The sequence below is a fragment of the Mya arenaria genome, chromosome 13, assembly GCF_026914265.1.
Source record: "Mya arenaria isolate MELC-2E11 chromosome 13, ASM2691426v1".
Lineage (NCBI taxonomy): Eukaryota > Metazoa > Mollusca > Bivalvia > Myida > Myidae > Mya > Mya arenaria.
In genome coordinates this window covers 28,379,257-28,407,182 of record NC_069134.1, presented here as the reverse complement: position 1 = coordinate 28,407,182, position 27,926 = coordinate 28,379,257, and the positions used below count along the sequence as shown (strand labels likewise).

General features: G+C 35.6%; 1 protein-coding gene across 3 annotated transcripts; it reads right to left on the bottom strand.

The window, feature by feature from the left end:
- Nucleotides 1-1,403: 1,403 nt before the first annotated feature.
- Nucleotides 1,404-27,228, bottom strand: LOC128212818 (TPR repeat-containing protein DDB_G0287407-like). Of its 3 annotated transcripts, none has more exons than XM_052918151.1 (24): nt 27,096-27,228; nt 25,775-25,794; nt 25,162-25,292; nt 24,494-24,562; nt 24,006-24,115; nt 22,918-23,051; nt 22,615-22,745; nt 21,553-21,645; nt 20,739-20,894; nt 19,333-19,469; nt 16,609-16,720; nt 16,032-16,139; nt 14,988-15,161; nt 14,342-14,565; nt 13,104-13,273; nt 12,206-12,383; nt 9,679-9,814; nt 8,860-8,988; nt 7,012-7,130; nt 6,389-6,521; nt 5,358-5,474; nt 4,811-4,954; nt 4,594-4,674; nt 1,404-4,001 (listed from the first exon to the last, which is right to left on the bottom strand). In XM_052918151.1, exons 3-24 carry the CDS (start codon nt 25,276-25,278, stop codon nt 3,198-3,200), a joined length of 3,576 nt encoding a protein of 1,191 aa, XP_052774111.1. In that variant the 5' UTR covers nt 25,279-25,292; nt 25,775-25,794; nt 27,096-27,228; the 3' UTR covers nt 1,404-3,197. The 3 variants fall into 3 exon arrangements, with proteins under 3 accessions (XP_052774111.1, XP_052774113.1, XP_052774112.1); XM_052918153.1 differs by having other exon boundaries at nt 25,724-25,794; nt 27,096-27,162; XM_052918152.1 differs by lacking the exon at nt 25,775-25,794.
- Nucleotides 27,229-27,926: the final 698 nt, after the last annotated feature.

Below are 27,926 nucleotides of genomic sequence, written 5' to 3'. Positions count from 1 at the left end.
AATCTAATCTAACAGTGATCCATGCATGTTTTGCCAAAACTTTTCATTCCTTACACTGAAAAGCGGCGGAATAGTCGAGCGCGCTGTCTCTGTGACAGCTCTTGTTAATTTATCTGCATGGTAGTTATAGCACATTTATATGCATCTACTTGTTATCATTCTAATATGGGAGTTGACGAAAAACAAAGAAAACACTCAAACCTGGTACAAGATGAAATCTTATGAAGTTTATTCGGCTTTTGGCACATCCGTGCATATTTTGTCTAGTGACATAAACACACATTTAAAACTTTATTTGCCATGAAGCCTGTACTGTTACCTGCTAGCGCACTGTTACTGGCTAGGGCATTGTTAGTGGCTAGGGCATTGTTTCCCGCTAGTGCACTATACCCGTTAGGGTACTGTTACGCGCTAATGCACTGTTACCAGCTAGCGCACTGTAACCTGCCAGCGTACTGTAACCTGCTAGCCCACTGTGACTGGCTAGCGCACTGTTACTGGCAAGTGCACAGTGTTCCTGCTATTGCACTGTTACCTGCTAGCCCACTGTTACTTGCTAGCCCACTGTTACCAGCGAGGGCAGTTACCTGCTAGTGCACTGTTACCAGCTAGCGCACTGTTACCAGCTAGCACACTGTTACTGGCTAGCACACTGTTACCAGCTGGCGCACTGTAACCTGCTAGTGCACTATTACCCGCAAGCGCACTGTTACCAGCTAGTGCACTGTTACCAGTGTTCGGTATGATACTAGAGAAATGAATATTTTCTCCCTTGAGAGGAACAGTGCATCTTGTAAACTCTCAGCCAACATTGTTGACATCTGCTTACATTGACCCTCCTGGAAAAAATATTATCACCCTCCATGTGATCTGGCATTTAATTATCATAGGTTACCCTTGAATGTGCCTCGGTTGACAGTATCTTTCATAGCTTGCCAATATGCACTATCACCCTCCATGGGATCTGGTATTTGTATATTAAAGGTTACCCTTGCATACGCCTGGGTGGACATTATCTTTCATAGCTTGGCAATATACACTTTCACCCTCCATGGGATCTGGTATTTGTACATCAACAATAACTTAATCGATAAATAAACATGGGTGGCAAACTGTCGCGATATACATCCATCAAAATTATGATATATTTTTCAGTTTGTGTTAAAAATATAAATTTGTGTAAAGTAATTCAAAGGCCATAACTGCTGTCTGTGGTGACATGGCCGATTTTCAAACTTGGCCAAGATCTTTTGCCCATATGCTCAGGATTTAAAAATGGTGATGATTTGATTATAGCTTTTCCAGCTACAGGGTGGACAACAAAGTAAATGAAGCCCTCCTGCCGCGGGTGAATCCATATAACATCCTAGTAAGATGGGCATAGAAAATAAGTGAGCAATAAGTAGGTTTAGATGTTTTATTTCCTTGATCTTTTGTTTAGATCAACACCAGTCATTAACAAATTAACAAAGTAATCATTTTTCCGACTGCTAAATATTGAAATTATATAAATAACCAATAAGCATATCTAGTCAGCAATATAACTTTTCATTAAAAACTATACTGTATAGTAGAGTTATCAACATTAATTTTAACTGAAATACTGTTTGTAAAACGCCTAAGACACATTTTGATATTTTTCCCAACTTAAAAATTGCTATTATGGATGCAAACTTGCATAAAAATGAAAATATTTTAATTGTTGTCTTTTATCATTGACATTCATTGTAGAAAATAATAACTAAAGTTTTCATGCAAAACTACTGAACTTTTTTTTAAATTTTAGCACCGAGAATGCACTGGTTTTACATCCATAAAATACTCTTTAGAATGCCTAAAAGCTGACAAATAAAATATGGTTACTAAACATGTACATAGAAATCATGAACCCACCTGACACACCAGCCAATTCTTGTAAGGCTTTTTAATGGGTCTTGTTTTGCCAATTTTTTTAAAGACAGTCTATCAAAATGACTATGAATTACTTGAACTACTGATTTGAGTCATTCTATTTTTAGGTTATGTTTAGAAATCATATTCATACACAATGGACCGAATGTTCAGAACTTTGTTAAAGTTAACAACATTGTTAATGACATCATTGTTCACTTGGAATTATTTCTTGCCCTTGAAGTTTAATGGATACACTTGTGATTTGCTGTATTTCTACAGATTTGAGAGAGCTGATACAGTTGTATTGTTTATATATATGTATGTATGCACACCATCAAATACTTCAAGTTTAAAAGTTAAAAACCATGGCGTTTATACTGTTGTTAACTTTTAACAAAATTCTAAAAAATCGGCCCAATCTTTCAACCAATAACCTGTCATTTAATGTTTAAGCTAGAATCGATGTTCAGTTTATAAAACTAAGATCACAGACGAGCAGAAGCACAACAGCTGAATAACAATCAAACTTAAACTTAAATCGGAAACATGTATACAGTCGGACCCCCTTTGGCTCAAACTCACAGGGACCGGCAAAAATACGTCGAGCCTCAGAAAATTCAAGCCAAGCGGGAATGCTTACGTTTAGTATAAAGGAATCCGCCCACGAGGAATTCGAGCCAGACGAGTTCGGGCCAACGGGGTTCAACTGTACATGTAATGTTCTCCGTTCATTTATATATAAATAAGAAAAATCTGCACCATTCGTTTAGATATTATTTACTTTCATGTGCATGTACTTACATACATGTGTAAGGGTTTAAGCTAGGTGTTTAAAAAGGACAGGTTGCTGCAGAAAAATAACAGGGTGCTAAGGGAGATAAGGGCACATTATGTCTGTCTGTGGCGAATATTAACAGTATGAATTTCACAAAAAATGTTAGGAATTGTGTTTAATTGAAGTAATAGTAGTTTTCAACTGTCAATCATGTCAAGTATGTATGAAGTTGTAATCATACTTTATGTTTTAATCCAAACAAAATAACTATTTGATTTTATAAGCATTTAATTCTATGAAGGCATGAGGGTGCTTCCAAAAAAGGACATGGTGCAGCAGCCTTCCATAACATTCCAGCTTAAACCCATGTGTAAATCATCATGAGGCTTTCAGCATTAAGAGGGTAAGACACAGCATGTTCCTACATCATAAGTTAAAAGAGGCAATAACAAGCTGACAAGTGCCCTTAAAATAAAGCGTGATTTACTTGGAACCATTGCTTTTAACCATTTTGTTCTATGTAACAACTTCAGTCAGGCTGGTTATTCCGTGTATTTGAATGTTCACTGTCAGATTCTGTTCCACTAGACTCATGACTATCACTAGCATATCTATTGTCTCGCTCCCTGCGCTGGCCTCGTATCATGTTTGCATGATCACGAGCTGCCATTTGAATAATCTCATCATCGTCGTCATCGTCCTCAGGTAAAATGTTTATATTGTACTCGTCACCCATTCGCCCTGCATCAGCATACAGCATATATTGTTCGTCATAATCCTCAAAATTATCGTCATAAAAATTCTCATTGTCGGAATTCTCATGGTCACTTCCACTATCATGATTCTGCTCATCGTTTTCATCAAAATACCCGTTTACCTCGACATTAGCATCTGCCTCTGGAGAAACATCCAGAGTAGGCCCCACCCCAGGGACACCACTCTCCTGTATTAAACTATTCTCCATTATTAACTGCTGATTATTAGTCAGAGTAATAGGATCATCATAATGTTGCATGTCCGGATTTTCTACATCCTCTTCAGCATCATCTTCATCATCATCATTATCGTCATCATCTTCATAAAACTCTCCCATTCTCCGGGCTATACTCCGATATCGAGTTTCCCTTAAAACACCTTTAGCGCGTAACGTCTTTGGATGCTCAGGCCCTAGAATTTCTTCACTGACCCGAGCCCACTTTTTAAAATACTCATAAGCTTTATTGAAGTCATTATTGTCTTCGTAAACAATGCCTATATTGATATAAAGTCTTGATGTCAATATATGATATTCACCATACATCTGCATTACAAGGTCCATGGCTTGATTGTACAACTGAAATTCACATAAAAAAGAAGTTTATAATAGTTCATTTTATGACAGAATTTTGACAGATTTTTTTAAAGAATTCCATTAAAGCAAAATATTCAGGTGCGTAGCTGAATGTATGCAAATACGCAGTTGCGTAATGAAATTTTGACAGCTCAATGTTTTTGCCATACCAAAACCCCCAAATTTGAAATAAAAACTGAAGGGGGTAGAACATGAAGGGGTTAGTATGCCCCCAAGGCATTGATCTGCATAATCCCAAGTTGGCCCTAGCTGCACGTCTGATATTGTTTTGCTTTTTGTCACCTTTTTTGGATTGGTACTTTAATAACAGTCAATTTGTTTTCCAAATCTTTAGTAAAATGAAACTGAACAGATTTCCAAATGGTTCGCACGCATGATTTGTTAACTTTAATCACGATCAACAAGAAATTTGTATTAACTGAACATACTGAGACATTCAGTAAACCATAGACAAAGCTGTGATGGAACCATTTAATTCATAATGGAACCATTTGGATTAAATCATAAAGCAATGTTTTTTCCACCCAATATTAGAAAATGAATCAAGAAAAGATTGATTTCAATGCAATTTTACCTTGAGTTGTTCCATACAGCCTCTTGGAGCCAAAACACCTTTTGTCATCAGGGCCTCCGCATAGTGACCCTGGTCATTTAACTGTATATGAAGAGAAGAGACAGTTAATCAGTTTTGAAACACATGCCATTTCAAAGCACAGGCAATTTTGAAGCACAGGTAATTTTAAATAACTTATAAGTCTTTCAAAAGGGTGGCATTCTAGAAGGCTACCTACCTCCTGAAATATTTTGAGAGCCTTATCGATATACTTGTTCCCCTCTGTGAGTGCGTCCTGCTCTGAGAGCTCAGGCCCCCCGCCACACGCCTGCCAGGACTCCATATTGAACGCTAGCTTCATCAGTGACATGCCCAGCTTAAACTAAGACAAAATATCGAAATATATAAGTCTTTCTCTGACATAGATATATCCAGCTTAAACTAAAGACAAAATATGGAAATATATAAAAGTCTTTCTGCGACATCATTGAGGAAAACTTAGTTTTCTGCTATGATGTAATAGAATGCTTTAATCTTGATTTATTTTGAATGTTCTAGAATGTCATTTTTTTCCATGTATAGAATATCTAGAATAAAGAAGATTCTTATGGAATTTGAGATGAAACCCCCCAGATAATAACATAAGCTATTTACAAGTAAAAACTACAAAGACGTTTTTTTTAAACTACTTTTTTTAGACATTAGTAGTAAATTACAGAAGTCTTACATTACAAACAAAAGTACTGCTGACATATATAAGTTTCTTGAATGACCAATAGCCCTACCCTATGATATGCCCCGGGCAGTGTCCGTCTAATGGCTATGGACTTTCTACCATAGTGGATGGTTTTCCTCAAATCTGGTAACTGACTAGGAGACACAAAATCATTCAGCTTCAGTTTCTGAAATGATGGATTTACAATTTTGGATATATTCATTCAATTATTAATGCACATACATAGCTACAGATAATTTTCAGGGTAAACTGAACAGTACCCACTGACCTTTTTGGTCAAAGGACCTTTTGCTCCACATACACAGTCAGAAACCATTTTGTTACATAGTGGTTCACTCAAATTAAAAATCCGGATACACATTTTAACCCTAACCATGCGAGGTCCAAATATATTCGGTCTAAGTAGTGTGTTACCCGATCAATACATTTTCGGACCATGATAATTACCAGATGAAGTTCACCAAATCCATTTCCACTTCCATACTCAGAGAAAATTACCATATCAGTACTTAAAAATAATAAAACTTGCACATGACATTGATTTACCTAATAATTGTAGTAAACTGAGAGAGAAATACATAATTATGTATCAGCTATTTTCTCCTTACTCCGCCATTTTTTGTATGTGTTCAACACGCTCCTATATGTAGAGCTTCTTTATTTCTCATAACTAAGGGTAATCCTTGGTTATAGTTACAAATCTTGTAATGCAAGGACACCAGATTTTCAATGATTGACGGAAGAACTTCAACTAGTGTTGTGAGGTTCAGTTTCAAACGCAATCACATGAAAGTTATCCATAAACTCTTTCTATATACCAAGTTTGGTTACAATATCCCATGAAAGTTCTCCATTAACTCTTTCTATAAACCAAGCTTGTTTATTATATGTCACCCCTAATTAAAGTTATCCAGTTTCATAGGTGAAATATGCGCCACCTTCCCTCCAGCCCACACAACGTAAGTCCTTCTTATAACTACCCGTAGGTTTCACTATATGAAAACCTTGTGAACAAGGCGGCCACTATATGCTCTCCCTTCGGGAAGCATAATAAAAACAGCACACCATCAAATTTCTCACCTCATCATATATCTCGGCCATAAGAGCAAAAAGTTCCACCATTCTGTGAGGCCGGGCACCAAGTTCCTTCTCCTCAATCTTTAAAGCTGTTTTGAGCAATTCCAGGGCCTCATGATATTTGCCCGCCTGTATACTGACCCGGAAAATGAAACAATATATATAATAATCAACAAGCTACTTAAAATTATAAATTCTAATATACATCATTAGCACAGAATCATCCAGAACTTAAGCTTCAGTTTGCCTTTTATAACTCTCATTTAACTTTGAAAAAATACGTTTGGAATACCTCGGCCATTTTTTATCGAAAACAACTTCAGATGTACATGGACAGTTTACAATGTCAGAATTATTTACATTTTACAACGCTGCAAGTAGATCATGAAGTGGTTCAATATAGCAGTTAAACCTAAGGACTTGACTCTTGGGAATCTTAATTATCTATGCAACAATACGCTTCACTGGCAATCTATTTTAACAAAGTATTACAAAATACATGTTAAAACACTACAATTGATTAATCCTATTTTTCAAATTTTACGAACTACTTCTGCTGATGTACCAACAAAGGCTGTTTTCGATGGAAAAGGGCACGATTGTTTTGAATTTAAGAAGATACGCACACAATCCTGCAGACTTTCTCATATCTGACTGACACGCCCTCCTCATTTCCACTTTCATCTTCCTCATACCTCGTCAGGGCCTCCTCATACTGTGATATCATTTCAGACGCACTCCCAACCTGCAATGGATAAGGTAGTAAAATAGGTAACAATTGTAGTAAAGGTTTGCCCAAACCTCGTCAGGGCCTCTTCATACTGTGATATCATTTCAGACGCACTCCCAACCTGCAATAGATTAGTTAGGTATCAGAGGTAGGAAATGTTTCCTTAAAGTTTGTCAGAGTCTCTATATACTGTGATATCATGTCAGACACATTCCCAACCTACAACTGATAAGGTAGGTATTAGAGTTAGGAAATGGTTTCCCAAACTTTGCTAAGGCCATTTCATACTGTAATATCATGTCAGACACACTCCTGACCTGCAAAAGATAATGTTTGTATAAGTTGTATCTAGCTGTCAGAGTCCAAGAGCATGTGAGTTATCTGCACTGGTTCGTTCAGCTGGACAGAAATCTAACTTGCAAGCTGGGCCATATAATTATACTCTAAAGTATCAGTGACTTTATCATAAGTTTTCTCAAGTACATTCAGTTGAATGCTTTGCTTGTGTCAGAAATCGGAAATCAGAATAATATTTCCAGTCTTACCATTTGTTTAAAAAGATATAAAATAAGAATTTAAGAAAATATGATTTGAAAATTGAACAAATGATGCATTCGTTGATACGATGGCCCCATTATGCGAATCACTTTGAAGAGGTATGATGAAGGCTTAATACTTAAAAAATTGTAAAAGATTAAAGTTCACACTTTAAACTTTTACAGGCTTTAAAGATATAAACAATATAATGTTATGCCTATCGAAGTATGGGGAAGATACAATGATTTTACTCAAAGAGCCTTTCAGGTTCTGTTTACCGTAAATCACTGGGTATAAGACGATAGGGGGTATTAGACGCAGGGAAAAAAATCTGTGAAAAGTCAGTGAAAAAAACTTTTAATCTATGTTTTTGGTTAAAAGATGCATAGAAAAAATGTCAAAATCGTCCGGCATTTTCGGCCACCATGTTTGTTGACAGTGACAAAAATTATTTTTTCGTGAAAATGGCGATGGTTATCTTTAAAACCATACAACCATACTGTCAAGAATGAAAAGTTAAGTTATGCAAAAACCTTATATTGTACGGGTACGTTCTCAAAATGTCAACACCTACAGAAAAGAATAAAGAACGTGAAAAAGTGCGAAAAAACAAGACCATTATCGCAACAGTTTGTAGTATTGGTATTTAAACAGGTTAATACAGTCGAGTTTTTCACACCTTATCTTACAACTAACAAAAAATATTTTGACAATGCCCAACTTTACTTTTTTATATGCAAGTTTGATTATTGTTCAATTCAATTTATTATTCAAAATAATATTGAATAACTTTAATCAAAAATATTTTTGTTGAAATTATAAATGTCTTACGATATTCTGTATCCCGATCTTCAACTGCCGTTTTAACCTGTACATATTCGATCAATATGACGCTAGTAACATCCCTTTCTACATAAATCTAAACAAACTCTCGGCTTGAAATTGACCTCAGAAAAAAAGTTAAAAAAATTGTTACTTGGTATTATACGCAGGCATTTTTTTGCATCGAAATCCGAGGGAAAAAAGTGCGTCTAATACCCAGTCATTTACGGTAAACTAAAAAAAATATTAATGAATGATAGGCAGGACTGTCTCTCAGCCAAACGGTAATATACATGATTATATAAACACAAATTTTTAAGGAGGGAAATGGGTCCAAATTTCAGCCATAATATCACAAAGTAGCAGCCCTGAAATGACAGCTTACCTTTCTCCAAAATGCAAGAATTTGTGAGCTGAATTCCTCATTATATAGGACATCAAACACTCGCCAGTCACATAGGGCCCGTCCTAACCTATAACTGTCTTCTAGGCAGACTAGTTGGTGGGGAAACTCCTAGAAAAATAAGGCAAATCAAATATTTGTTACAAGACATAGCTGGTGCTACACAAAACCTATGACTAAAGAAGTGTCTCAAACTGCTGTCATAAAGTACTTTCAAATTGATTAAAATGATATTGAGAGCAAACAGTTATCTAACAGTTATCCTAAAATGCTTTAAATTTCAAGGCGTTTCAGATATACGGAGAGGAACAACCTTCAACTACAAAAGGGAACCATTAATAATTGAAACATTCCTTGTACTTTTAAATATTTACATTGCCCAATAATTTTCTTGATAGAAAAACTGACGTCCATTTTGCATGAACCTGTCCGCTTTGTCATCCTAATGTCATCCTTTATTTTATAGATGCACTTTGATTGGACAAGTATGACATCATTTGGCCAATGCCAAATATCTGCCAATCCTTTTCTCAGGCTTATACTGCTGATAGCAGAATTATTTTTCTTTAAATTTAAAACAGTAAAAACAGACAATAAAAAATGTAATTATAAGGATTGATTCGTATTTTTCATTTGTTCTTGCAACACATTTCTTTGGTAAATTGCAAATTCACACCTGAATGTACATACTGCATGAACAACAGAAAAACAACAACACAGTCCTTAAATATTTCGGAGCAAACATCACTTTCTACAACCAACAATTGATCCACACACAAATACTTTTACAGAATGTCTCACCTCCACATATCTGTCGACAGAGTCCACATTCGCAAAGAAGTCTGCCAGTTTTTTATGCCACCAGTTGAAGCCAACGGGTCGTTCCTCCTCCACCTCAATATTCTCATCTACGGCGTCATCCTTTTTCTGGAAATACCTGCAAGGAGTAACAGGTCTGAGAAACATGATGTCATACTAAAGACAAGAGGCACATCAGTGCCTGTGCTCCACTGGCCAAAAGGTTCAAGCAAAGACCACCTAACAAACATTTTCGTCAAGTTTCATAGAAATACAATCATCAATTTTTGAGGAGAAGTTATTAAAAAAATTTTTTTACTTTAATAGCTCTGGCTGCCATGTTGTGCAGTGGACCGAAATGATTTGGGCAATTTGAGTAAAGGAGCACCAAACAAACATTTCTGTCAAGTTTTATCGAAAAAAGGTCATTGGTTTCGACGACAAGTCGTATAAAGTTTTTTTTATTATTTAGCTCTGGCAGCCATGGTGTGCAGTGGACTGGAACCATTTAACAAATTTTGGTTAATGACCACCCAAGGAACATTTCTGTCAAGTTTCATCAAAATCTGATCATCGGTTAACATTTAATCTGAATAGATTATGAAGCAAATATCTAACCTGAACAAGAACTGACGAGATAGAATCGACTTGGTGTTTCACTTACACTTTTCGGCCATTTAAGTTACTAAAAATAGCTGTTTCATAAACTTTCAGAATGTCACTTAAACGAAAATTAATGTTCAGTCTATATATACTTTCCTATGTATAAATGTAAGGTTTTTAAATTGATCTTTTTGTGAGAACTTTATGCTTATATGTTTACTCATAAATTAATATTGTTTAAAAATTATTTAAAGATGCTGTACGTGAAAAATTAAGACATTATTTTTTTTTCTATTAAAGGGAGGTAATTCAGTAGTAAAATGTAATCAAAGCTATTAAAGCATGGCATTTCTTTTCTAACCATGTTGATATTATTACAGTCTATTCAAGCAAGATGCCTTTTGTTTTTACATAGTACCCATAGAGTCTGAAAAACAAGGAGCACTATTCCCAACAGAAGGATGTCACTCCCTATCACTGCATGAGCATCATAATAAAGAAATGTTTACTCAAACTGCAAGCTGCTCAATTGAAATAGGTATTTACCTCAAGCATACAGTTTTATAATGTGGCAAAATAGTCGGACTACTAGATTGTCATTCGGACTAGTAAAATATGCCATTATGCTAGTCCAACTGGCTAGTAGGTTAAAATGTTTTTCGTGAAGACTGCGGACGAGAAGTCCTTAAAGGTTTTTCTATTTTTAACTCTCGCAGCCATGTTGTGCAGCGGACCGGAACCATTTGGGCAATTTTGGTTAAAGGGCATCCCGATGAACATTTATGTAAAGTTTCATCAAAATCTGATAATCGGTTTCTGAGAAGATGTAGTTTAACGTTTTTTTCTATTCTTAGCTCTGGTGCCCATGTTGTGCAGCAGACCAGAACTGTTTGGGCTATTTTGGTTAAGGACTACCCAAGTAACATTTCTGTCAAGTTTCATTGCAATACGATCATCGGTTTCTGAGGAGAAGTCGTTTAAAGGTTTTTCTATTTTTACCTCTGGGGGCCATCTTGTGCAGTGGACCGAAACCATTGAAGCAAATTTGATAAAGGACCATCCAAGGAACATTTCTGTTAAGTTTCATCAAAATCTGATCATCGGTTTCTGAGAAGATGTTCTTTAAAGGTTTTTCTATTTTTTTGCCCTGGTAGCCATGTTGTGCAGCGGACCAGAACCATTTGAGCAATTTTGGTTAAGGACCACCCAAGGAACAATTCTGTCAAGTTTCATCAAAATCTGCCTATCCGTTTCAGAGGAGATGTCGTTTAAAGATTTTGCTATTTTTAGCTGTGGCGGCCATATTGTGCAATGGACCAGAACCATTTGAGCAATTTTAATAAAGGACCACCCAAGGAACATTACTGTCAAGTTTCATCAAAATCTGCCGAACCGTTTCAGAGGAGATGTCGTTTAAAGATTTTGCTATTTTTAGCTCTGGCGGCCATATTGTGCAATGGACCGGAACCATTTGAGCAATTTTGGTAAAGGACCACCAAAGGAACACTCCTGTGAAGTTTTGTCAAAATCCGCTTATCAGTTTCAGAGGAGATGTCGTTTAAAGTAAAAGTTTACGCACGCACGCACGCACGCAAGCACGCACGCACGCACGCAGGCACGCACGCACGCACTTACGACGGACAATCTGTGACGACATAAGCTCCATGGCCTTTGGCCAGTGGAGCTAAAAATTGGACAATTTTATAATTTTCATATTATGTTAAGAAGTGTCCTTTGAACACCACCCCCTTTAACCAGCCCAAGTGCCTGCATACCCCAATGCTGACGTAAATCAAGCAATTCATTCAAAAAATGATACATAAGTTGATATTGCTCCTTAGAACTGCTGTGCCCGTAATGGTTAAGATAATGCCAAAAAATAGACAATACACTGTTTCAAAACAATATGACAATTTCCTGCATTTACCTTTGCCTAACAGCCTTGCTAAGAGTCGTGTGGTAGAAGTCAATACGTCCAGAATGGCTGTCTCCATAAGGTCTAAGATATGGTCGGAGAGTAGAGAACACTCGGGACCACTTACCCTCCGACAAGCAAACACAGCCACCAGTACTCAGAGTTTCCTTTTCAGAAGTTTCCTTCTCATCTGAAATGAACAAACTGTTAATGTTGTACTGATAAGTGCTTTCAGTCCTTTGATTTTGTTTCATGAGTTTTCATTTGAGTTCTCCCCCTTTGTAATAATTTGGACATACATTTTGAATAAAGTGTTTCTCTTAAAGTTGCATTTGCATTTAAAAGAAACAATTAATTAGGATGAAATCCTGTGAGTGTACACAAGGCAACAGAAAAATAATCCTGTAAAAGGCAAGAAAAAGTAACTCCTGTAACTTTGAGAGCATTATCTGTTTTACATCTTTTGCCTAGATAAATATTGACATCAACTGACTGAGAAGTGAAAACAAACTTCTCATTTAAATCTTCTTATTTCATTAAGTGTAATTGGCATTATTTCTGCAAGAATTTTAATTTTGGCAAAAACTTGCAATTACATAATGTCAAGATTTCAAAACAATGGTAATAGAAAAATGAGAACACGACTGAACACATGTAAATAAAAGCAGCTTTAGCATTAAATCCTTAATGTAAACTCTACCATATTCATGTCAATGAAAGTATATTCATTATTGTGTCCTGAATATTAAACTGTACCATACACATGTAATTGGAAATAACTTTATCAGTGTCCAAAAAATTAAACCACACAACATGGTCAAAACACCAAAATTGCAAAAAAGAACCTCATATAATTGAATCAATATACAGTACTGAACTTGAAAAAATATAAGTAAAGAAAAGTTCTTACCTTTTTCATCAAACGGAGCAGGAGGCATAAGCTTGTCCTCATCTGCTAGCAGTTCCCGTAACTCTGCCTCGTGAAGCCCAGCAGCAGAGGCCTCCAGTAAACACAGGGTCGCTACGATGAGGGTGCCACCTGATTCCCCCTCAAACCGCTTGAGTAACTCCTCCAGTAAGCTAATGAAAACATAACTATTATTACAGCCAATGGCTCCAGTAAACACAGGGTCGCTATGATAAGGGTGCCACCTGAGTCCCACTCAAACCGCTTGAGTAACTCCTCCAGTAAGCTAATGAAAACATAACTATTATTACAGCCAATGGCTCCAGTAAACACAAGGTTGCCACAATAAGAGTGCCACCTGATTTCCCCTCAAACCGCTTGAGTAACTCCTCCAGTAAGCTAATGAAAACATAAGAATTATTACAGCCAATGGCTCCAGTAAACACAGGGTCTACATTAAGGGTGCCACCTGATTCCCCCTCATTCCGCTTGAGTAACTCCTCCAGTTAGCTAGTGAAAACATAAATATTATTACAGCCAATGGCTCCAGTAAACACAAGGTTGCCACAATAAGAGTGCCACCTGATTCTTCCTAAAACCTCTTGAGCAATTCCTCTAGAAGACTAGGAGACGAACTATTAATTTGAAGTTGAATGATGGAGCAAAGCATTCAATACTCCAAGTAGACCCAGGGTAGCTAAAATCAGGATGCCAGCTTTCCCTCAAACATCTTAATAATGGTTTTTAGTAGGTTTGGAAAGATACATGTAAAACTAATACTAAAATGAAATATTATTTTAGAGTTTAAGTCTGGAGCCTGGCAGCCATATCAACACAGGTGGCTATGACAAGGTTGCCACCTGACTGTCCATCTTCAGTAGGCTGTTTGAAATTGACATATGTCCCAGAGGTCGAAATTAGCACAAGCACACAAGCCCTGCACTGGAAGAAGATTTACAGGAATTGTTCAAATTCCGAATTCTATATAGCTTGTTATAATTTTGAATGCCAGCCAATGATGTAAGAATTTCGCCTGTTCATTCAAAAAAGACTAATTTCAATGACTGATGTCCGTCTTTATTTCAAGACATTGCATAAAAGCATCACGACTTAAGGGCTGATACACATTTAATCAACAATCACAATCATTAGACATCCACTAGGTTTTATAAAATTTATCCAACAGAATGTAAAGTATTTTTCTTTTCACACATCATTTTTATACAAGATCACAAACTTACTTGAGCACTCCCTCAGGGAGACATTCTATCCGATCATCGAGGGTATCAGACGTCTCATATCTAAACAACTGCTCACATGCCACAGTCAGCCAAAGTGGGTTCTCTGACGAGGTATGGGCCAACAGTCGGTCTTTCTGCCCGGGCGTCATTTCAAGAGGCTGGGTGTCAGACTGAGAGTCGGACAAATTGCCATGGTGCTTGGTGAGCATCTCGTTTACCAGAGCCTGTTGTATCAAATAAGATGATTGGAGAGGATATTCACTGTTTAAAAAATAATTGACAAATGCCAATTGAAACATGCCCCCCCACCCCTACACACACTTTGACCTGATGATCCCTAAATCAAAAGGGGTCTACTGGTCAGGCTCAACCTTCATGTCAAGTTTGATGACCATACGTCAATGAATTATTGAGTTATCAATCAGACAACCTTTGGGCTACCAACCGACCTACTGACCGAATTGTGCAAAGCAATATACCACTCTTCTTCATAATAATATGAATAAACATGATAAGTAATTCATATAGAAACCTGTTTTGTTAACAAGTCCATCGCCAATAAAGCCAAGACACCTAGGCTATTACAATATTCAAACTTGGTTACTTTGAAAATCAGACATTTGCTAAGCTTAATATCTAAACCTACCTGTCTTGTAGCCATATCGAGTGGGGATATGTTTAACTCTATAGGTTTGGTTTCCCGCTTCATGAGTGTGCGATGTTGCTGGGAACCGGATATGGAGGAGAACACACAACGAACATGGGGAGATAACTTCCGCGGTAACCAGCTCATCACCTTGGCAGCTTGCTCCTCGGAAAACTGACCAAAAAAATATACGAGTCCATACAATTTATACAGAATTGGGTTCAAGTGTGAATGTACATGTCTTTATAACAAAGGTATTTTCAAAAACCACAGCATGACAAACCCAGTTCTAAAAAAAGTATACACTTCATTTGTTTCTTCAGCACAAGCCATTAATCTTCTTCTTAATATAGTGGAAATCAATGAATATACCAGAACAATTTTTCTACAGGTGCACTTGATTTTTGCAGCCATGTAAATTTCCTTTAGATAACCATGAACACATTCATTTTTATGGCAATTCTCAAAAGGTACATGTATATTTGTATCATTGTCAAGAGTTTTTCCCTTCATTTTTGTCTATACAGTAACTCCAATTTTGGAACGGTAACAAATAGGCGGAGCTTAACTGTTCAATAACTAGCATGGGGATAAATCACAATGCTTATCACTTATACTGCAATCTTGGAATTGACTGTTGTCCTTAAGTTAAACAAAACAGTTACTTTACCCACTACCCTGGCCCCAATTTCTGGAAACTTCTTAAGCTTAACAGGCCTAAGTAGCTTATTTCAATAAGGCAATGTTCATACTTAAATTGGATTTTGATGAATGAAGAATAATTTACTGTGACTATTATAATGACTTTCCTATCAAAAGCATAAAATCTCTTAAATAAGTAAATATTACACAAGTTATTGAAAAACAAAAATAGCAAGCTTAGCTTTATCCTGTTATAAGGAACTTAAGAATATTCGAGAACTTGGGGCCTGCTGATTAAAATTAAACACTTGCAACAAAGCCCTTGCGTACTACTTCAATATCTCTGATTGTGGGTGCCATTAATATTACTCATACATTCATGATCACCAAAATGATTAATACCTGATTAAGAGCATCTACAAGTAGTATAACAGGCTGTGTGTTGGGATTGGACAACATACTACAGCACATCTGGGCAGCTGCATTCACATCACGGGGCATATTGGAATCCTGGAGAGAAAATAAACATACCCATCACTAAACAATTGAATAACATGTGATTAACCATAGAGCCTGACTTTCTATTAATTAAATTTAAACTCTTTTGATTGGCCACAATGATGATGACAGTTTATTATTGTTGAAATTATAAAGCCAACAAATAAATGTTCAAAGAGTTTTTAAGAGCATATTCAACCTACATTATTATTTAGAGAAAAAAACAACAACATGATTTTGTGTGAAACATAAAGAAGATTCCCATTTTCAATGGTAACTTTCCCAAAATACCAAGAAAAGCCTGCTTGTTGGCTAACAACTAAACTCACAAGTGCTCAGACCTGGAATTGAATCTGGGATGTTAAAGTGTGAAGCAGGTGTGTTAATCACTGCATTTACAAGAAAATCAGGGAAAATCTACTTCGGCCACATAAAAAAATGAAATCATTTTACAGAAGCTTGTTTTTTCCACAACACCTACATTGATAAAGTCCATGCTTCTAAGTAATCGTTTTAACATGGGTTCTATGTTGGTGGAGCCTGGAACAGCACCAACAAAGTGGAAAAACACATGCCAGCTCTTCCCATCAGATCTAAAATAAACAAATATGGAATAAGCTCAATGAAATTACCATAACCTATCACAATTTTTGTCAGATAGAAATTCTTATTGCATTGAGTATGATTTATCATCATAATGAATTTCAAATGAAAATCTTGTCCAACCAGAGTGTTTTATAGTTCTTCATGTAACAGTTGTAAAATGTCTTTAAAACTTCTTATTCATCAAAGGAACTCTTGCAAGTAAAGATGGGATTTATTTTAAGTCTGCAAGATATTTGCCATAAAACAAGAGGCCCAAAAGGGCCTATACTCTACTGGCATGGCTCTTGTAGTCATTTTCAATCCAGAGCATGTACGTTTGAGTAATAGGCAACAAATATATAGTTCATTTTTAGTGTTTGGGTTAGCTAAAAACGCTGCACGTTCAACATCTGAGGACAGGAAGTGTTGTAAGCAGATTAGTTGCATGAACAATTTTAATATGTGCCAAGTAAAGGTAATCTGAGGGTAAAAAATATTTGCTTTCAAAACTGTACTCATCATCAAAATTTCATTTCTGTAGCTTTAAAAATTAAAAGTCGGTCAAAGGTCAAAGTCAAGGACATCCGAGGACAACATTAATGCTTGTTTGCAAAACTGTTCACATGGTCAAAATTTCATTACTGTAGCTTTAAAAATTAATAAGTAAGTCAAAAGAAGTGGGGCCAGCTTTTGCCCAAGTGGCATTATTTCAAATGTTTTCATTTGCATCATATGATGCTCCACAACAAATATCAAAGGTATGGGCCTTGTGGTTTGAAACAAGAAGATTTTGAAAATATTTCTTAAATAAGTCTCTAGGAAAATTGTGACACCCAGGGCAGTGCCAGTTTTGACTCAAGGGGCATAATTTGAACAACCATGGTAGTGGACCACTAAATAAAGCCTTGTTCAAAATAGCAAGGATTTGCATAGTGGTTTCAGGTTTTTAACATTTCCCAATTTAAGGGGGGGGGGGGGGGGGGGGGTCCGTCCCTTATAAAGAAAAGAGAACTCTTCCCTGGGCCTCCACCAACGTCGCCGAGGTCGTTTGCATTTGCCGAACTGGTCCCTTGTGGGACAATCTCCGATGGGGGGGGGGGGGGGGGGGGGGCAGCAATGATCCCAGGGGCATAATTTGAACAAACCTTCACAAGCAATTGTGACTTTACATGTAAACTTGGCTAAAAATAGATTTCGCTCATGTAGACTTGGCTAAAAATAGACTTAGCTTAAAACAACATTTTTTATAATTTCAAGACCCATAATCCAGGCATGCATGGGCAAATCTGGCTGGTTTTCAAAAGGAACTGAGTTCAAATGGATATCTAAAATACTGTACAAGTTTCATCGAGATACAATCAAAACTGAAGACTGTATCATGTTCACAAGCAATTGTTTACAAACGAACTGATTTTTTAATACTTTCAAGGCCCATAATCTAAGCATGCATGGTCGTATCTGGCTGGTTTTCGAAAGGAACCGAGCTCTAATGGATATCTAAATACTGTACAAGTTTCATCGAGATACAATCAAAACTGAAGACTGTATCGTATTCACAAGCTAGTGTTTACACAATAGCATTTTTTTATACTATCAAGGGCCATAATCTAGGCATGCATTGGCGGATCTGGCTGGTTTTCGAAAGGAACCCAGCTCTAATGGATATCTAGATACTGTACAAGTTTCATCGAGATACAATCAAAAATGAAGACTGTATTGTGTTCACAACCAATTGTTTACACAATAGCATATTTTTATACTATCAAGGGCCATAATCTAGGCATGCATGGGCGGATCTGGCTGGTTTTCGAAAGGAACCGAGCTCTAATGGATATCAAGATACTGTACCATCCAGATACAAGCAAAACTGAAGACTGTATCATGTTCACAAGCAATTGTTTACAGACGCACGGATGCACATACTACGTACACATTACCATCGCATAAGCTCTTCTGGCCTTTGGCCAGTAGAGCTAAAAAAACAATTACAGCCTACAAGAACAAAACATATAACTAGGGTTTTAGCCAGGATTTAAAAAATAGGTTCTGCAGAAAAGATACAAGGTGCTAAGGGTAAAAAGGGCACATTGTATCAGGCTATGAAGAACTTGAACGTTATGAATTTGCCAGAAAATGTGTTTAATTGAAGTAATGTTAGGTTTCAACTGCCAAATATGTTAAGTGTGTCTGTGTATATAATCTTATCATAAGTTATAAACAATACAAAAGAAATATTCGACAGTCTTCTGCATTTAATTCTATGAAGGCAATAGGGTGCTCATGCAGGTCTCCATGGGGGCATAAGGGTGCAACTGAAAATGGATAGGGTGCAGAACCTCCTAACGCTACACTTTTTGCCATAGTGTGATTTTGTTTCCCTAATTTCCTTAAATATGTGCATTTTTTATTGAACATGTTACAATTTGAACATTTTACAATTAGAATTTTGACCAATAGCGATATAACATAAAAAGGTTGGTCTGGTACAGAATCCCAGTTTAAAAAAAAGAAAGAAGTTATGTCTACCTACTTAAAAAAAAATTGAGATGATAGTGGAAGCAAAGATTTTTTAATGGTCTAACCCTTCAGCTAAAACCCTATAGAGCATTTCACCATTTACCTCTTGAGTTGTCCCTGTCTACTCTTGTGTGTCAATATCTCGGCACATTTACACAAAACAGAAGATTTCCCGAGTCCTGCCTCTCCCAACAGAAGTAATGGAACGTCTCTGTCTCCCCGGAACACATAGTCCTCAATCTGTAGAACCATGAAGAAGTTAATAAAGCATGATCAATTGTTGTCGAAAATCAATTGTTTGCCTCTAAAGCTCTCAATCTATTACGAATTTCAAAAATAAAAAAAATATCACTTTAATTTATAAGGCATCATTTTAAAATAGAAATTTTGAAATTTTAGTAAACCAAAACATTGTTATAATAAGGTTTCTGTCAACAACTTTCATTTACACCAACTAGGGTATTCATGGTGTGCTGAATGATCTGGGCTGGTTTTCATACAACATCTTAAATCATTTTTTAACTAAAGTTGATTTCCTAAAAAAAAAAGAATTATGTTTATAGTGTTTTTAAGATAAAAAGTATGTATTTTTAATACAGGCAATGAAAATAGACTATTAAAGAACTTATTAAGTTCTTATATCGTATTAAAAATGAGATCTTTAAGAAAATGACCTAAGTAAGTTAATGACTTAACAGGTTTTATGAATTCCGGCCTTGGTATGTTTTTTTTTATATTGCATTAATATCACATCTGTATGACATCTCTTTCCACTTTCATATGGCTCAGTTTCAATAATCAAATTGATTGAAAAGGTCTCTCCTTATGCTTCCATAATCGATTATGGTATTTGTCCGATATTTAATCCCTATCATGAAGTATGATTGTCATTAAAATCAAATGATTCTCACTATGACAGGCCTAGCCTTCAGGTGATTTTTGCTGCTAAGCTCCAAAAGCTAAGGCATATATTATCAACCAGCATATGATTAAATATTGTAAGATTAAGAATTTCAGTTTAAGATTTCGTTAAGATCAATTATTAAATTCAAAGCTGCAAAGCACCAAAAGCTAAGGCATATATTATCAACCAGCATATGATTTAATATTGTAAGATTAAGAATTTCAGTTTAAGATTTTGTTAAGATCAATTATTAAATTCGAAGTGTTACATGTATAAACTGGAAATTCAAACCTAGCTGTGTTTAAAATGACCAATCATACAACTTGCTTCAAAATAAGTTATATAACTACTAGGATTTACCAGTGCGAAAAGTGATTGTTGATAACACGGTCCCTACAGAGAAAAGGAACTGTTCACTGAAGCATCATGGGTTTGTATTTCGCCAACTTGCCGCCATGCTTATTCAGACAAATTTACAAGTAACTTGTTTTACTTATGACATTTGAAAATCAGAAAAAAATGGACGATGTTAGTCTTTTTTCACTATAAAGTATAAAGCATTAATAACTCCCACAAAAACAAAACGTGTGTCACATTATCTGCACCTGTTCTATGACATCTGTCCGACCCAGAACACTGGCTGCCTTAAGTGACATGAAAGTTTCATGTTGTTGACATATAATGTTGTCCTGCTTGTTGAAAGACTGGGGCTGCTCTCCACAAAAGTCAAACAAGATTCGCTGCTTGCAGAAATCCAGTATCTACAACATACAGGGAGGTAAAATAATTTAAACTTGTTTATTTTACAACAATAACAGTTCCAACAACAATATAATGCTATATTTTAAGCAAATATCCTTCAATAAACAATTTTAAGAAATAATGGATCATCCTAAATCAAAAGATCTCAAACCTGATTTCATGACTAAACCTGAATTGTATAATCCCTTATTCTAAGTACATGTTTAGTTTATAGTTTTTTCTTTTAGCTTGATTGTGGCAAACTTATAGAACCACTCTTGATCTGTTTCCTGGGTAGAAATCTCTACTGGTGTCCATTTTGAAAGGCCATGTTAAAGTTCCCCTAGTGGTCTCAAGCCCACAATCTCATTGAAGAGTGGCGGACACTTAAACCACTCGACCACTGTCACCCTAATAATGCTCTCATGCTAGAGAAGGTACCCCTCATAGGAGATAGACACCTTTACCACTAGTCCACAAATGAACACATTTGAGATATCTGTGCACCTGACTGGTCCTACAGCCAATGGAAGATGATTTCTTTGAAACCTGCTTTAAAATACTTGGTAACAACAGCTTTAAATCTCTTTTAAAAATGCTGCTATAAAAAAAATCTTATAATTTTTCAAAGAAATGATACATGTAGGTTTAACGATAAATGGTAAATGGGAGACCTACTGTTTGTTTTAAAGTGTCGTCAAAGACCAGTTTGGTGTGTTTTCTTGAGTCCAGACCCTTGTATTCACAGTGGTACTTGATCAATCTGGCTGGCTGAAAGATAACAAGACAAACAATCAAGCTCTGATGTTATGGATATCCACTATCATGGATGTAATTAATAGTCCTCTTATAACATTGCAGTAACATTACAGCTGTAAAATGTCAGGTAAAGCCTCACACTAAAAGACTACAGCTAACAATGACTCCCCGTCTTACAAACTTCCTGATAGACTTAGTTTTTACCAGACTGAAAACTCATTTTCAGTACTTTTTAGTCTTTGTGTATAGAAAAATTGGCAATCTTATTATTAGACCCACTCAGATTTAACCAAACTTGGCTTGGGTATTAGACAGGTTTTGTGAACTCTGGTATAACTTGAAAGTTCACTTTCACATGGTATTGTAATGAACAATGTATTCCAATTTCAATTCCAAGAATACAATCATTTTCAACTTATTTGTTTACTACATTTTACTGTATGCTATGATAGATAATACCCAGCGGAAAAAATAGTGTAAAACATGTTAAAGCCGCACTCTCACAGATATACCGTTTTTACAACTTTTTTTTATTTTTTGTCTCGGAAATAGCAAATTTTTGCATAAATATCTGCAAAACAATGATAAAAGATTGCTGACAAAAGATCCAATTGTAGATTTTCATAAATGCATAAAACATCATTATTGAACTTAAATACTAGTATATAAATGCGATCAAACTTTTTGTCAGCAGTCTTATATAACTGGTTTCCATTTTCGCAAAAAATGGCTTGTTCCAAGACAATAAATTGTTGTCAAACATGCAATCTGTGAAAGTGCAGCTTTACCTCTCTTAATACTAGTACACAGTAATAAAAAAACTAATATGAGTCATTAAAAATCCATTTATACAAATTATAGTAATAAGGCAACAAATCTTATCATATCCTTGGCAGAATAACACCTATTGATCAATTGTAAAATTCAGTATAATAATGCGATTTAATTTCAGTCATCATAATACTAGATTTGTTCTCATACCGGAAACTTCTGAGCAATCTTGTCCCCGGAGCACTTGAGTTTCTCTGATGCAGATGTGGACTGCAGCAGGAATTTCCGCTCCATCTCCGGAACTTTCTCCAACAGTGAGTCTAGCCGGATCAGGAACAGTGCTGTAGGTGGGTTGTACATGAGAATATTAAACCAACAAGAGTTCTACAGAAGGAAAACAGCTGGTCTTTTTGTTTCTCAGTCAAACAATGGGCATTACTCAAAAATTATTAAAGCTAGAGTTAAGAGCCTACAATATAGAAATTCAGCAATTAGGACAACTCCAGTACATACAGTTGTGATTGTCCTCCCTGTAGGCGCCTTGCATGACCTCCAAGTCCTCCATTAGGAGCCCATACGCCTGGATGTATTCTTCTATATGCTCATCTGGACACTCCCCCCACATCGGCACCCAGCCCACACCTTCACTGAAATTGCATAAACAGTTTCAAAGGTGAAACAACCCTGTCATGAGAGGCCTGTAGGCCAAGGTCCATATTCACGACATCTTGAGTCTAAGTTTAAAGCTCAGAAAGCACAATTGTATAAATTATAATATGTCTTTAATATGGTTTACTTTGATGTTCAATATGTAAACAACTGGTAAACATGTGCATAATAAGGTATTAAACTATTTTTAACATATAAGCCCTTCTTGTAGCAATTTTACAATGAAATTAAGATTATCAGTTTTGAGTCTCAAACTCAGTCTCAAGATGTTAGTGTATATGGCCACCCTGGATTCATTCTTTCATCCCCCTCCCTACTTTCATACTGTAGTCATAAGAGCTCTTGGCTAAAACATTCAAATGTGTATGCTAGTGCTAAATCTTGTAAAATTAAATCTATAAATATGAGAACTCACTTTTCGAACACTTTAAACATTCAACTTTTTCTTATCTTCAGTTTAATGAGATGTACAAAATTTAATAACGACTTGATGGTCTGTTATCTTAAAATCCAATCTTGAAAGTACTTTGATATATTAGAGCCCATGAATAGCATTAAACTAACACTATAGCTTTGCAGTCAAAAATTTAGTTTAGCTGTGATATAGTACCCTTGCAAATTATGCACAGTACATAATAATTAAACATGTATTCACAAACAAACTTTTAATTTAACCTTAATTATTTTACAACAATTGTTAAACAAGTTATTACAACATCATATTAATCACTCTTGTTGGCAGCTGTTATGCAAGAGTGAGGTCTTGTGTTGTGGGGGAAACAGGAGTAATCAGAGGAATCCAACTTGTCTGACTTGGTGACATCAAACCAAACTCACATGCGCCCAAGCCAGGAATTGGGTCTGGGTCGCATATATCTAGGTGAGAAGCGAGTGCACTAACCACTGCGCTAACCAGACAAACAGTTAAGTACCTTGTAAAATTGAGGAAGATAGGCATGACATTGTTATAGTAACAGTTCTCAATGCTTGTCTGAACTTTCTCCTGGCTTGTTGGATCCCTCCGGTCAGGATGTATGGAGCCCTAAAATCAGGAATGAAGGGCATGCTGATCATTCTAATATACTTTATTCAATGAAATGTTGGCTAGGATATTGTTCGAAATAATGCAGATCACAAATGTGTACATGAAAGAGCAATAACAATTAGAAAGCTAACCATGATGATGTTAACAATGTTGTGTACTGTTTTAAAAGTTCCAAACAATCAGCACAATCAACTCAACTTTATTCAGAAATCAGTTGACATTGTTCAGTGTTGGACCTCATTTCATGCAAATAACAATTTAAACGTGCATTAAAACCATCAAACATTTATTGCTTGTCCAGATAAATGATTCAGTGTATTTCTACCATACAAATATTGGATGCATTTAATTGAGTATACAAATAGTATAACCTACCCATTTCACATATTTTTCACTGACTACCAGTTGCTTAGTTTCACACCAGCTTCGCAATTCTGGCAAAACCTACAGAAAATATAAAAATAATAACATTGATTAATGTAAAACAACTATATTAGCTTACAATACACACCAAGTGTTTTTTTTCCACCACCTGTGTCTTCCAAATTGCATGATTTTTGAAAAATACAAAACCCCACATTAAATAACTGATTTATTAATAACAAATATATGATTGTTTTGCCCTTTTCATGCATTCACTATATACTTTATATGAGCTGGTCTTGTAAAGATCATGTTTGTTTTACAAGAAATACATTGTTTTTTATGCATTCAAAGAGACTGCATCTTACAAATTGGGAACATATTAATAACTTTTAAGGAAAAAAACCTGTAGAAAGCAGTAAATCATCACTAAATGGCACCAATAAAAATCACTGACAATACTGAACTATAGACTTAAATTAATGCATTTTATACATTGAATCAATGTATGCAAAATTCATTCGCTGCAATTTATAAAAAATCAATCTTAGCTAGTCAGTCTAAGAGGATAATTTGATAGTTTAAAAGCAGAGCATGAATGTAAAAAGTTCTATAAAAAGAAACATAATAGTTGCATTGCTTGCAAAGATAAAGAGACTGAAAGTAGCAAAAGTACCAACCTCCCTTCTTATAAATTCACGCTCAGCAAAAAAGTCATCAGTGTAGGATGTGATAAACAACTTGACAGTGCTGCCCTCTGGTCGACACTTGTCAGTTGAAACTCCTCCCGTTGCCATAGTTAAACCATCATCTGGAAGATTTTACCTATATACTTTAGTTTAAACTGAGTAAACTTTCTTTAATCTCAATTTTGACAAAAGCAGATAGCTTGATAGCAAAAGTGTTTTTTTCTGAGTTGAAACCATTACTTATGTCCTTTTAAAAATTCCTTTGGAGGGGATCAAACTCACTTGTAACATATTGGGCGGAAAGTTAAGTTCTGGTAAACACATGTCTTATTTAATTAATTTAAACTGAAAGTAGTCTCATGACTGCAAGAACACTATCAAGGAGCCGCTCAAACCCAATATTTCCAAAACACTATTAGGAAGTCGTTCAGACCATGACTGCCAGAGCTGCTCAGACCATGATTGCTAATACACCACCAGGCAGCTGTTCAGTCCATGACTGCAAGAACACTACCAAGGAGCTGCTCAGACTGCAAGAATACCACTAGCGAACCTTGGATACGAGCTGAGTGAACCGGGTGTGCGGCGGATGGATGATACTCACCAACACACACTGCAGGTAGTCTAAAATAATAGATGTGTTATACGGGATTCTTTCAATCCCTAACGTCTAAACGGGATTGTGCAAAAACTGGTAGGGTTTGAAAAATATTGAAATTGTATTAAGTGAAGTATTTTATGTTTGAAATGGATAATAAAGGTTTATATTCATATTATATCATGTAAGTACAAAGCCATTTTGCACAAAACAAGCATTAAACACATGATCTACCTTTCCAATAAAATGAAACTTGACTGATACAGACAACAATTATGCCAAGCGGAACAACTCGACCCAATCGTAATAACTCGGCCACCTCCGACAAGCTTCATGCAGGGGTTCCATTAAGAATTTGAAACTGGAAGTATGAACTTCCTGACATTCAATTTTGGAAGTTTTTCACTGAAATGTGGAAGTTTAAGTCTCCAGAATACAAAATCTTTTTCAACTATTTTTCAACAAGTATATTAAAAATTAAATAATTTGCAACTTTAACTTGCCAAATTCACAGACTTACTTATAATAAAAATTTGTTTTACTTAAAACAGTTAAACTGATTGAAATTGTGACCACAAAAGTAATATTGACAAAAGGTTTTGATATTTTGAACTTCCAAGCTTTCAGCCTTGGAAGTTTTATTAAAAATTATGGAAGTTTTTGTACTTCCAACGGTTCAATTTTGGAAGTTTTAACCCATTTCTAGGGAGTAATATACTTCCAAACTTCCTTTAACGTAAGCCCTGCTTCATGATAAACCTCGTAAATAACTGTGAAACTGTGAACTGCAGCCTTGCATTATGTTTTGACTAAATGAAATGAAGAAAACCCCATCAAACTCATAACTATTCGTTGGATATTTATTTTGTGTGTATGGAACTAATATAAAATAACATTATCTAGTAATATTTCTTGTTTTTATGGTATTTTATGGACGCAATATGCTTTAACCCGGAATCCTGATCGGAACAACTAACCACTTTTGGTACAAAACAATTTGTATGTGGCCGATTTGCCATATCAAAAATCGTAAAAAAAATCCGTCAACGTACAATTATTTGGACTAACACTGCAGAACCCTCTGATAGAGTCTTGATACAATGGCATCATCACTATGTAAAGCTACATTATCTAATGTACACAATAATTTATAAAGGTCAAAAGTATGACAAGGAAGACACATAATGTTTTGCAAAATAGTGAGTTGTAAAATACACATGTCCACAGCATGAAAACAGTGGAAACGACAGATGGAATCACATTTATTTGTGAATGAAAATGAATCAAATTTATCAAAATAAAGGCTTTAGAAAGGATAATGTTATACCTTCAATTGCTTCTTACGCGTGAACGTCTAAGTTTCTTTAAAATAAACAATAATAGATAATTAACATTTTATACATTTGTTTCCTGACATTTAGTACTGGTTCTTTCATCAGGAACAATGTGCAGTACATAAGCAGGGAACCATTGCAAAACTTAACCCTACCATCTAAAGGTTAAAATACACTGATTGTATCTGACTATATTAGCCAAATTCTAAGCAGCGCTACTTCCCTTTTACTGCGATAACACCGACAACCCGCTGAATGCTATTTACATGCAGCTTGTAGCTCTCGTAGAGCGTTTAAGAACGTATTTTGAATTTAATTTATATATATTTCATCCTAAAAAAATGTAATTCGTCAAAATAGGGTAATTTTGAAATAATTATTCAGTAAGACAATGGGACGTAACTACTTCAATCCTATATCAAACACATGTCGTTGGTTTATAAAAATTGAGTTATCTCACCATAAAAATGTGCCATATTTTTTCAGATAACATACACACTAACTGTGATTGAGATTACTCTATCCAACGTCTTGATAAATGCTAAAATGTATGATGAACATGATAATCCGGCCGCTTTGAAAAGCGCTCAATGCCAATCATTGTCCTTAGCGGTGTATATATCTTTGTGTTTTTTTTGCGATATATTTAATAAGTCTATGAGTTCTGCACAATCTATTATACACTGAACCTCTCTGGATTCGTTTATGTATTTTTTAAATTTTATGTATTTTTTAAATAACAATTGACAAACATGTAACGTAAATTTATATTATTTTAATATTTTTCCTATATTAATTATTATTATTTTCTCTTTTAATGACCT

Coding starts and splice junctions, on each gene's coding strand:
- LOC128212818 (XM_052918151.1), bottom strand. CDS start 25,278: ATGGCAACGGGAGGAGTTTCAACTGACAAGTGTCGACCAGAGGGCAGC. Junction 24,563..25,161: donor GTGAATTTATAAGAAGGGAG/GTTGGTACTTTT, acceptor TATTTTCTGTAG/GTTTTGCCAGAATTGCGAAG. Junction 4,002..4,593: donor GCTGTATGGAACAACTCAAG/GTAAAATTGCAT, acceptor TGTGAATTTCAG/TTGTACAATCAAGCCATGGA.